The sequence below is a fragment of the Megalobrama amblycephala genome, linkage group LG22 (assembly GCF_018812025.1).
Source record: "Megalobrama amblycephala isolate DHTTF-2021 linkage group LG22, ASM1881202v1, whole genome shotgun sequence".
NCBI classification, from domain to species: Eukaryota; Metazoa; Chordata; class Actinopteri; order Cypriniformes; family Xenocyprididae; genus Megalobrama; species Megalobrama amblycephala.
Window position 1 is genome coordinate 29,927,559 of NC_063065.1, and position 12,578 is coordinate 29,940,136.

General features: G+C 33.6%; 1 protein-coding gene across 4 annotated transcripts in view; it reads left to right on the forward strand.

Annotated features, from left to right (window-relative positions):
- wdr37 (WD repeat domain 37) overlaps positions 1 to 12,578 on the forward strand; it is a 50,991-nt gene that overhangs the window by 9,033 nt on the left and 29,380 nt on the right. For 2 of the 4 annotated variants that reach the window (XM_048174037.1, XM_048174038.1), the window contains 4 exons: positions 2,847 to 2,943; positions 4,575 to 4,670; positions 5,182 to 5,246; positions 8,555 to 8,638. In XM_048174037.1, coding sequence (XP_048029994.1) covers positions 2,847 to 2,943; positions 4,575 to 4,670; positions 5,182 to 5,246; positions 8,555 to 8,638 — 342 coding nt within the window. Of the gene's footprint in view, positions 1 to 1,212; positions 1,363 to 2,846; positions 2,944 to 4,574; positions 4,671 to 5,181; positions 5,247 to 8,554; positions 8,639 to 12,578 lie in introns of those variants that run through there. The other 2 variants (XM_048174040.1, XM_048174039.1) reach the window with 2 other exon arrangements.

Below are 12,578 nucleotides of genomic sequence, written 5' to 3' on the forward strand. Positions count from 1 at the left end.
ATTCTCTTTTAATTGCCCCTTCAAAAAACCCACTTGTCCTGGACAAGCGTTAATCTCGAGCCTTGTATTGTAATTCTAGGTTTTAATATAAAGTTTATTAGAACATTGGAAACATTTACAACACACCTGCAAAACAAGCAAAAATGTTAAGAATGAAAAATCCTAAAATGAAATTTTAACGGTTAAAAATATTTACATTATATGAGTTAATGCATTAACTTTGCTATCCCTACTGAAAAACCAATAACTTAATAACAAGAACTAAACTAAATTGAAAGGACAGATCATGACAAATTGAAACCGTAATTACACTGGATCAATGTCTTTATTGAAAGAGATTCCAGTTTGGATGGATGGAAAGGGGTGTACTGTACACTGGTGTTGAAGAAAATAAATCTCACAGTCAAAGTCCAAGTTACATCTGGTGAACAAATGACACGAGTTAAGTATTTCTGTCAATGAGTAGTTTCGTCATTGTTTTGGTACTGAAACGTATCCCTGCAATTTACATCCTCTAACACACATCATTTGTTCTAAACGAGTCCGTTATTGACGCACATTCCTAACACAAACATTACTGGAGTGCGTCAGTGATAAGAGACGCCTGTACTCACATAAATTACTAGAGTAATCATTAGTTCTCCCATTCAAATAAACGTACATGTTCGTGAAAAGATTATTTTCAACGCAATGTTTTATTCAACAATCCAAGAAGTGTTGAGAATAGTCTAGCTCATTTCAGACTTGAGACATGATGCCATTTGGTCATTGTTTTATTGATACTCAGTGGGTGGGGTGGGGGGGGGTATCTATGGTTTGTACTTTCTATGGTCTACAGCCTCATCCATTTTTAAAGAGCGGCACTCTGGGGTTCGATTGTTCTGTCTATTCCTCTGTGGGGTCATTTCTGATTGGCAGCCCCTACTGTAAACTGTTCACTGGATTTAGACTATACTGCCTTTCACCCTCTCAATGCTGTCATTATGTGCAGTTGCTATGGTGACCACAAGTTTTAGGATTGAGTAGGTTTATAAGAATAGACGGCGAGCTGTTGTTTGTTAATTGCTGTTTCTCTCTCTCTCTCTCTCTCTCTCTCTCTCTCTCTCTCTCTCTCTCTCTGAAGAGCACATGAGTACATGTGTTAATGACAGAATGGAGAGCAGTTGACTTAGCTTACGCTGTTCTCTCCATTAAACTCTTGTGTTAACCTGACAGCTCACCTTGTTGTCCTGGAGTAGTTAATATGGACATAGCTAGTCTAAACTACACAACAGCAATGTTTGTTTGTGGATTGCTTTTCTTTGTGTAGCTTTAATCAAGCTGAAAGACTTTACTTGGAACTTCTTATCCTTGATAATGGAGGTAAGTGAGTTTGGTAGATTAGTTATTTTTTGGGTAGAGATTATTTTTTGTGCTTTTTCAAAATTTTGTTATGGATCTTTTCTGTCGGAACATCCTTATAATGTTTGCTTACTCTGTGTCTCAAACCCAGGTCATTTAAAAAGATATTATTCATTCATTTTGAGGACAGAAATGATCTATACTGAACTGAGGCTTAAAAGCTTGTAGAACTGTTATTTTATGTACAATTTTAGAACATCAAGATATTGTAAAGTTCTAGAACACCATAATATTTTAAACAAATGTTTAGATGGAAAGTTTCAGAACAGTTAGATATTTTAAGTTAACTTTTAAATTTAAAGTTGTAGAACAACCAGATATTTTATGTACATTTTTTTAGAACAGCAAGATATTTTACGTAAAGTTTTAAAACAAGATATTTAACATTAACTTTTTGAACAGCAAGATATTTTATACACTTTTAGATGTAAAATTTTAGATATTTTATGTAAACTTTTTGATGTAAAGTTCTAAAACAAGATATTTAACAAACATTTAGAACAGCAAGAAATTTTACATTAACTTTTAGATGTAAAGTTTCTGAACAGAAGTTTGTCTATTTTAAGTCAAACTTTTACATATAAAGTTTTAGAAAAGCAAGATATTTTATGTAAACTTTTAGATGTAAAGTTTCAGAACAACTAGATATTTTAAGTAAAGTTTTAGAATAGTAAGATATTTTACGTAAACTCAGATGTAATGTTTTAAAACAATCAGATATTTAACATTTAACTTTTAGAACAGCAAGATATTTTATGTAAACTAGCTGGTAGCACTTTACTTTATATTCCTGTTCCTGTTCCCCATGTACATACTATGCACTTATTACAGTAATTATGATACCGGTGTAATAACTAGGAACTAACCCTGAACTTACACCTAAACCAAACCTAACCCTTGTAGTTACCGTATATTACCCAGTATTTTATTAGGTAAGTACTCTGTAAGTACATGTACTGTACAATAAAGTGCAATATAAATAAAGTATCTTGCTTTAAAACTTTAAATCTATAAGTGTACGTAAAATATCTTACCGTTCTAGACGTTTACGTTAGATGTAAAGTTATAAAACAAGTAATATTTTAATGTAAACTTAGAATAGCAATATTTTTAATGTACATTTTTGATGCAAGATATATTACATAAGCTTTTAGATGTAAAGTTTTAAACCAGCAAGACATTTTACATTAAGTTTATTTGTATATCTGTAGTGTTTGTTTTTTTCCTCCTTTAAAATATATTGTTAACAAGATCTCCTTGACACTCCTTGTGTTGTAGTAGTTTATTTTTATTTCTAGCATTATTTTTTTAAATAGCTAGAATGTACGGAACTAAGTAATAAGAACAGTGCAGATGTCATAGAAACACATTTGTTGTCATTGAATGCGTTTTGATGGTGCAGTCTCTGAGTATTTGCAATATGGTTTATTTGATTCAATTTCTAGGACTCCAAGTTGCCGATGGCCTTAAGGAGTAACTTACTTGACATGTTTGGACAGATTGAGCGGGAGTTTGAAAATCTCTACATTGAAAACTTGGAATGTGAGTAACCAAATAGCTTCCATCATATTTAACATTTTTGACTTTTTTGCATGACTTTTACACTGTGTACATGACTTATTCTTAATGTTATGGGGACAACACAATCTTAACACATGTAGACGAACTAGTTTTAATTGAGTAATCTTCATCCTATGTTAACTAAGTGACTTTCACACTTACTCAGCATTCTCAAGATCTGAATCCTTAATTGTTATCTGTATTACAATTGATTATATTCTTTTATTAATCAGGAATACTTGTTTCTAGTCAGTCAAAGTGTTTCTCAGTCATTTTTTTGTTTTTGTTTAATGGCCTCTAAACTTTACCATCAACCTTTTTATTGTTTCATATCACCCTGCAGTCACTTTCTTCTCACATTCAAATAATTTCACTTCCATTTATACTTACCTAGAAAGTAGCTGTGTAATAAGCAGAATAATGTGCAGTCATTAACGGGTGATGTCTTTTTGTGTGTGTGTGTGTGTGTACGATAACTAGCTGAAAGAACATTATCCCTTTTATTTATATATATATATATATATATATATATATATATATATATATATATATATATATATATATATATATATATACAGTACAGTCCAAAAGTTTGGAACCACTAAGATTTTTAATGTTTTTAAAAGAAGTTTCGTCTGCTCACCAAGGCTACATTTATTTAATTAAAAATACAGTAAAAAACAGTAATATTGTGAAATATTATTACAATTTAAAATAACTGTGTACTATTTAAATATATTTGACAAAGTAATTTATTCCTGTGATGCAAAGCTGAATTTTCAGCGTCGTTACTCCAGTCTTCAGTGTCACATGATCCTTCAGAAATCATTCTAATATGCTGATTTGCTGCTCAATAAACATTTATGATTATTTTCAATGTTGAAAACAGTTGTGTACTTTTTTTTCCAGGATTCCTTGATGAATAGAAAGTTCAAAAGAACAGCATTTATCTGAAATACAAAGCTTCTGTAGCATTATACACTACCGTTCAAAAGTTTGGGGTCAGTAAGAATTTTTATTTTTATTTTTTTTAAAAGAAATTAAAGAAATGAATACTTTTATTCAGCAAGGATGCATTAAATCAATCAAAAGTGGCAGTAAAGACATTTATAATGTTACAAAAGATTAGATTTCAGATAAACACTGTTCTTTTGAACTTTCTATTCATCAAATAATCCTGAAAAAAAATATTGTACACAAATATTTTGTACAATTGTACACATTAAATGTTTATTGAGCAGCAGATCAGCATATTAGAATGATTTCTGAAGGATCATGTGACACTGAAGACTGGAGTAATGATGCTGAAAATTCAGCTTTGCATCACAGGAATAAATTACTTTGTGAAATATATTCAAATAGAAAACAGTTATTTTACATTGTAATAATATTTCACAATATTACTGTTTTTTTTACTGTATTTTTAATTAAATAAATGTAGCCTTGGTGAGCAGACGAAACTTCTTTTAAAAACATTAAAAATCTTAGTGGTTCCAAACTTTTGGACTGTACTGTATATATATATATAAATATTGATGTAATGTAAATATTAAAAGATTGGTTTTGTTCAGTTTGTCAGCGGTCATATTATCGTAACCTCTGTTCTTGTGCAGTGCGAAGAGAGATAGAATCACTAAACGAACGTTTGGCTGGAGAAGGACAGACAGTTGACGGTGGTGATCTGAGCAAAGGAGCCTTAAAAACAAAAGGTACATGCAAAACAAAACTGACATTTAACTTCTGCATTCATAATAACAGATCATTGAACAAGCTTTTGAATAAATAATGTTGTCTTTTGATGGTTCAGAGAGAATAATTTGATAACGTTTTGCCTAAAGCTTTGTCTTTGCGTGATATGATGACGTTTAAACCCCGATTTGCTATTCAGTTATCAAAAGAGATGTTCTGATGAAGGGGTTTGGCTATTTCAGCTACACCCATTACTAACAGGGGCATAAAATCATACCGCCATATAATCTCCTTAGGCAAACATTTACAGTAGAATGAGGCCCTTTTTGTTTCAGCTTGACAATGGTGTGGTACAAAAAGCGAGGTCCATAAAGAATTGTTTTTCTAAGCTTGTCTGGTGTGGAAGAACTTAACACTGCACGCTGAGCCGAGCAACCTCTATTAATGTAATGAAAATGGAAAACTAACAATGAAATGATTAATTCGTTGTTTTCATATTTCACTCATCATCTTATAATTTCTTGTGCACAGCTAGTCACAGCACAAGTCAACTGTCCCAAAAGCTGAAGACGACTTACAAGGCCTCCACGAGCAAGGTATGATGGTATCTACGGGGTTATCGCTCACACTGAATAAAACTGTTACTGTGTGTCAAGTTCAGAATATTTCTCTTGGTAAACATCACTAATCTCTGTAAAAAGACTTAATGTCTCAGTGCAAAGTCCTGCTCTTTCTAGCCGGCTTACAGAATTTGCTGCTTCACATATGTAGATACTGTAGAACAAGCTTGGGTTGTCACAATACCAAAATGTTATTAATACCAATGAAATCTGATGATTCATATTTCACAGCAAAGTTGAAATTCTGTTATTGCCACTCCTTCATTTAAAGGAACACGCCACTATTTTTGAAAATAGGCTCATTTTCCAACTTCCCTAGAGTTAAACAGTTGAGTTTTACCGTTTTCGAATCCATTCAGCCGATCTCCGGGTCTGGCGGTAACACTTTTAGCTGCAGCTCAGCATAGTTCATTGAATCTGATTAGACCGTTAGCATCTCGCTCAAAAATGACCAAAGAGTTTTGATATTTTTCCTATTTAAAACTTGACTCTTCTGTAGTTACATCGTGTACTAAGACCGGCGGAAAATGAAAAGTTGCGATTTTCTAGGCCGATATGGCTAGGAACTATACTCTCATTCTGGCGTAATAATCAAGGAACTTTGCTGCCGTACCATGGGTGCAGCAGGACCAATGATATTACGCAGCACCTGAAAATAGTCTCCAGCTAGGTAACTTCCAATGTGACCGGCACTAAGTTTGTTTAGTTGCAGAGTTGCAGTTTCTCGGCCTAGAAAATCGCAACTTTTCATTTTCTGTCGGTCTTAGTACATGATGTAACTACAGAAGAGTCAAGTTTTAAATAGGAAAAATATTGAAACTCTTTGGATATTTTTGAGTGAGATGCTAATGGTCTAATCAGATTCAATGATCTGCTGCAGCTAAACGTGCTACCACCAGACCCGGAGATCGGCTGAATGGATTTGAAGACTGTAAAACTCTAGGGGAGTTGTAAAATGAGCCTATTTTCAAAAATGATGGCATGTTCCTTTTTAAGTTTCATAATTATCAAGAAACTGAACGGCAGGCTATGCCTTCGCCATTAGACAATTTTGTAATTTCATCACATTGTAATACTGACACAGTGGAATAACTGGTATCGATACATCTTTTCAATTTTGGTATTGATTTGTGACATCTCTATAGCAAGCTGTTTTAGGTAGTTATGTATGTGTCTATGTTTTGTCTCTGTTGAATTGTGAATGAAGTGGTTCTGTGCTTAAATGCATTTTAGTTGTGCTGAGTTGTGCTCTGTTTGTTAAGCTTTCAATTACACAAACTACATATTTCATGGAGTTACATACCAATTTATCAATAGTAGAGCTGCAAAATATGTCATGCATTGATCTGACATTGAAAGTTCAATGCATCAGTTATGGAATTTCATAATCTATTGTGATATGTAACAACACCCAGTTTATTATACATTCCTGCATTATCCAAAATACAATTATTGACATTTCAAGTCCAGACTCCACTACTTCCAACACATTTTTGATTTATACTTTGTTTGCATTTGTACTATTCAAAATAATTTTGAATTGTACCAAAATATTTGAATAAAAATATTTGCTTATTTTTGTTTTCACCGTGCATCACATAATTTAGTACAAAATCATAATTAAATCAAATACACTGCAAAAAATAACTAGTATCTGTGTACACTGTTTTGCTTATCCGCTTATTTGCTTATTTTTAATTTATTATTTTTTTTGCTGTGTAGTTACTATTTTAAATGTTTACAACCCTAATCTTTTGTGTTCTTACCAAAATGGTAGGGCTGGGACAATAGATTGATTATCGATTTGCAATATAATGAATCTGGATCAATTCTGATATTTTCAGAATGTATTGCGATTCTGTCTCGAATCAATTCTGAGCTTAGTTTTTAACAGCAGATGGCACTACGTGCTTTAGAAACACACATACTCTGCTTGCTTCTAGTTCCTTTACACACACCACTTAAACCTAAAATAATCATTCATAAAGTTTGAAAAGGTTGAAGCGAATTACAAGGGCTGTGTTTACATTAATCTTGTGTCATAAAAGCATTCTGAGCTGAGGTGCAAGTATATTTAACCACTCACATGACTCAGCCGAACACACGAGCACTCTCCAGCACTCTTCTTCGTGAGCATTTGAGTGTGCTGTTAAAAACTAGCTTAGAGCACCATTTGCTGTTAAAGGATTAGTCCACTTTCAAATAAAATTTTCCTGATAATTTACTCCCCTCCATGTCATCCAAGATGTTCATGTCTTTCTTTAGTCAGTCATAAAGAAATTAAGGTTTTTGATGAAAACATTCCAGGATTATTCTCCTTATAGTGGACTTCAATGACCTCCAGACGGTTGAAGGTCAAAATTACAGTTTCAGTGCAGCTTCAAAGGGCTTTAAACGATACCAGACGAGGAATAAGAGTCTTATCTAGCAAAACGACCGTTCATTTTCGATAAAAATACAACTTTATATGTTTTATAAACACAAAAATGATCGTCTTGTACGTACTTCCGCTTTCCGTGTTCTTCAAAAAGCTTACGCTGTATGTCCTACGCCTTCCCTGTTCTACTTACGGAAAAAAACAAAACTCGCGCCGCGTTCGTTCCGTAAGTTGAATAGGGAAGGCGTAGGACATACAGCGTAAGCTTTTTGAAGAATACGGAAAGCGGAAGCAGTTGTATTTTTTTTCTAAAATGACTGCTGACGCTAGATATAAGACCCTTATTCCTCGTCTGGTATCGTTTAAAGCCCTTTGAAGCTGCACTGAAACTGTAATTTTGACCTTCAACCGTTTGGAGGCAATTGAAGTCCACTATAAGGAGAATAATCCTGGAATGTTTTCATCAAAAACCTTAATTTCTTTTCGATTGACGAAAGAAAGACATGAACATCTTGGATGACATGGGGGTGAGTAAATTATCAGGAACAATTTATTTGAAAGTGCACTAATCCTTTAAAAACTAAACTCAGAATCGATTTTAGAGAGAAAATGTCCAGAATCATTGTATCGTGAATCGAGAATTGATGTATTGTCCCAGCCCTAGTTCTTGCCCAAATAGCTGTTTGAAACCCAGTTAGGCATCCAGAAAGCTCATGTTTTCAAATGTCATAACTTCTCTCAACTTTCGACATGGGTCCATTATTGGAACCAAGCACCTTGTTTACCTGTAGACTCTTGAATATAGAGCTGAATATGGTGCTGATTCAATTTTAAAATCATCTTTTTTTTTTACGTTTTGATCCTCATAGATTACAATTGTTCTTTTCTCTCGGTTTCACTGATGTAGCGCTCAAATTCTTTCCCTGGGAAAGTAGGTGGACCTCGCAACTTCAATGTAGGAAACTGGGAGTTATGGGGTGGAGACTCATGGGTAATTAACTCCTCAGTGTGCCAAAATGCATGAACTATCCAACAGTTGGGGGTCATAACCCAATAACAATGCTCTTGAGGGCAAGCCATCAATCTGTGCTGATCTGGCTATCTCTAACACTAATTCAGCATTAGACAACACGTTAAGATAATGTCTTGTAAATATCAATGAGTATCAAGAAATATCGCTTATGGAAGTTCTGAACAGTTGGCTTGGAAACCTTTGACTGATCTTGATGTTCTTAACTGCCAGCAAATCTTACCCCATTCAAGCATTTGGCCAGAGCAAATCGAAATCTTGAATTGGTTCATGATGAAAAAGCCAATAGATCTTTAAATGTTTAAATGTTCTGTGATCAATTTTGTGTACAAGCCTAAAAAATAAAGAAATGCCATGGCTAAATATCTTGATGGTGACCAGGGCCAGATGTGCTGGCTAGGAGAGAACCAGGACAGCTGACTAAATCTAACAATGATATTATCGTATTCTGTCTTTGAAGAGTTTAGATGGCCTTTTTTTGTGAAATTTTTGTTCTAACAAACTGGCAGCAAAAATTTCTTTAACTCTTTCATTAAATTCACACTTTTTAACATTAAAAGTTGATCCCCCTGCTGAGTAGTTCTGTAATGTGGTATCCCTCATACAAACCCTTCCCTTCAAAAACACTAGACACGGCAGAAGAGAAAACACCAACAGCTCTTTCCCCGTTACAGTGAACATTAACTGATATTTCTTGTTTAGTCAGTGTTGAAAATGCTCTCTTGTTTTCAGACTGTACATAGTGTATTTCTTAGTGTACTTTTACTCTGTTGTGCTTTTGTAACACCATAAAAAGTATTGAAAATGTTAAATATTAGTAATTGGTTAAAATTAGGACTTCATTCACTCAATGAAAAACCTTCATGAATCAGCTGTATGCTGAAGCTGAGACAGTCTCAGAACAGGAAAAAAGTGTAAAATTTAAGTTATTTCAAGTATCAATATTTATTTTTAATACATTGTTATTACATATCTATTACATACCAATATTGTTTTATTAAAGGATTAGTTCACTTCAGAATTAAATTTCCTGATAATTTACTCACCCCCATGTCATCCAAGATGTTTTGTCTTTCTTTCTTCAGTCGCGAAGAAATTAAGGTTTTTGAGGAAAACATTCCAGGATTTTTCTCCATATAGTGGACTTCACTGGGGTTCAGCTGGTTGAAGGTCCAAATGTCAGTTTCAGTGCAGCTTCAAAGAGCTCTACATGATCCCAGACGAGGAATGAAGGTCTTATCTAGCGAAACAATCGGTCATTTTCTAAAAATAAAATAAAAATGTATATACTTTTTAAGCACAAATGCTCATCTTGCACTGCTCTGCGATGCGGCATGCATTATGTAATCACGTTAGAAAGGTCACGTGATGTAGGCGGAAGTACCGCGGTAGAGCTAAAAACTCATTTTCTCCAACTTCAAAATCATCTGACATTGTTGTTTACCTTTTCTTTTGTAAAGGGTGCTTCACTAGTCTTTGCACGTTCGCTGACTCTGGATCGGTACTTCCTCCTACGTCACGTGTGACCTTACGTAATAATCACAGATCACAGAGCAGTGCAAGATGAGCATTTGTGCTTAAAATGCTTAATTTTTTTTTTTTTTTTTTTTTTTAGAAAATTAACAATTTTTTCGCTAGATAAGACCCTTATTCCTCGTCTGGGATCGTGTAGAGCTCTTTGAAGCTGCACTGAAACTGACATTTGGACCTTCAACCCGTTGGTAACTGTTGGAGTCCACTATATGGAGAAAAATCCTGGAATGTTTTCCTCAAAAACCTTCAATTTCTTTTTCGACTGAAGAAAGAAAGACATGAACATCTTTGATGACATGGGGGAGAGTAAATTATCAGGAAATTTAAATTCAGAAGTGAACTAATCCTTTAAGAATAATAATTGTATTGTTTTAAAAAAAAAAATTGAAATTCTTTGTTTGTTGTTGTTTTTTTTTTTTTTTGTTAAAGGGTTAGTTCACTCAAAAATGAAAATTATCCCATGATTTACTCACCCTCAAGCCATCCTAGGTGTATATGTCTATCTTCTTTCAGATGAACACAATTGGAGATATATTTAAAAATATCCTGGCTCCTCCAAGCTTTATAATAGTAGTGAATGGTGCTCCTGATTTTGAAGTCCAAAAAAGTGCATCCATCCATTATAAAAAATAATCCATATGGCTCAAGGAGGTTAATAAAGGCCCTCTGAAGCGAAGCAATGTGTTTTTGTAAGAAAAAATATCCATATTTAAAACTTTATAAATTCAAATACCAAGCTTCCGGTGGACGACCGTACACATACTGCACAAGCTGACTTGAGCCACAAGAGTAACCCCTGAAGCGATGTATGACGCAGGATGTAGGAGTAGCGTAAGTTTAGACGCCTCTCGCGCTTCAAACAAATAGAGCTTTGCAACACACTCAAGCTCCTCTTCTCTTATATATCGAAATCCTCAGACGTTTCTCTTTAAAAAATGATAATTTTCGTGACTGGTGTTTTGTTTTGCTCTCTCCTCTGCGCTTCTGCGTTCGTCATTGTGTCATGCATCAGGTCAGAGGTTACTCTTCCACCGCAAATTGATGCGTATGGTCGTCAGCCGGAATAGAGCTGTTATAGTTAACAAAGTTTTAAATATGAATATTTAAAAAAAAAAAAAAAAAAACTTCACTTCAGAAGGCCTTTTTTTATCCCCCCGGAGACATATGGATTACTTTTATGATGGGTGGATGCACTTTCACAACCATTATAAAGCTTGGAGGAGCCAGGATATTTTTAAATATATCTCCTATTGTGTTTGTCTGAAAGAAGATAGTCATAGGATGAGTAAATCATGGGATCTTTTTCATTTTTTGGGTGAACTAACCCTTTAAGCTGTGCAATCGTTAACTAATAATCATAAATCACACATCACAGCCTTACGTAAAACAAAGTACTGTGTTCACATAGTTTAGAGAATATTTTCAACTTAACACCAAAAGTATTCCAGTGTCTGTTGCTGTTGTGACTTTTTTTTTTTTTAATTTAAAAATTAAATCATAATATTGCAAATGTAGTATGAGTAATAGCTATTAGTAATAGTAATAGGTTTTATGTAACTTTTAAGTATATTGTACATGAGAATTCAAGGAATTTCATGATTGTCTTCGGACATGTTTTATGAACTCTAAATGAGGAGCTTGGTCAGTATATTGTTTTCTAATATTAAAGAGCATTTTCACAGTGCTGAGATGAGGGCTCATTGTGCTTGCTGTGTTTGCTCTTACCTTCAGTGAAATTTTGAGCTCAGCAGTGCTTATTAGTAGTTAGGCTGCATTATTGACATGCTTGCATACTTTCCTCAGTCCATTGCTTTATAGAAGTCATTTGCTTCTTGTGATGCCAAAACATTTGTTAAAGTTAGGACAATGTACCTCAATACTTCTTTATTCTGAACATTGCCTTTTACAAATACTATTAGGGATGCACTGATATAGAAATGTTGGCCGATACCAATTTTTATGATTTTATCTTAAGACTGCAGGAAAAAAGAAAATGAGAATTACACTTAAGTTTTAAGTTAAATGTAAGTTTAATTAATTAAGAATTTGACATTTCTCATTATAAAACAAAACTTAAAAAAAACAATAATGTACAACATGAAATGGTCACTTAAATATCGTGCATCCCTAAATATTACAGCATTTTTTTGTATTATATATATATATATATATATGTGAACCCTTTGTTGGTGTCATCGCTGTAGGTATCAAGAAAAGATTACTGTACTTTTTTTTTTTTTTTTTGCATTTTTTGTACAACTATTTTGATGTTTTCAGAAGGGGCACTTTTATTCATTCAAGTCAAGTATAGATCCTGTTAAAATATCTAAATACCAAATGATCTGCAAAATTACTGATCACTAATTTA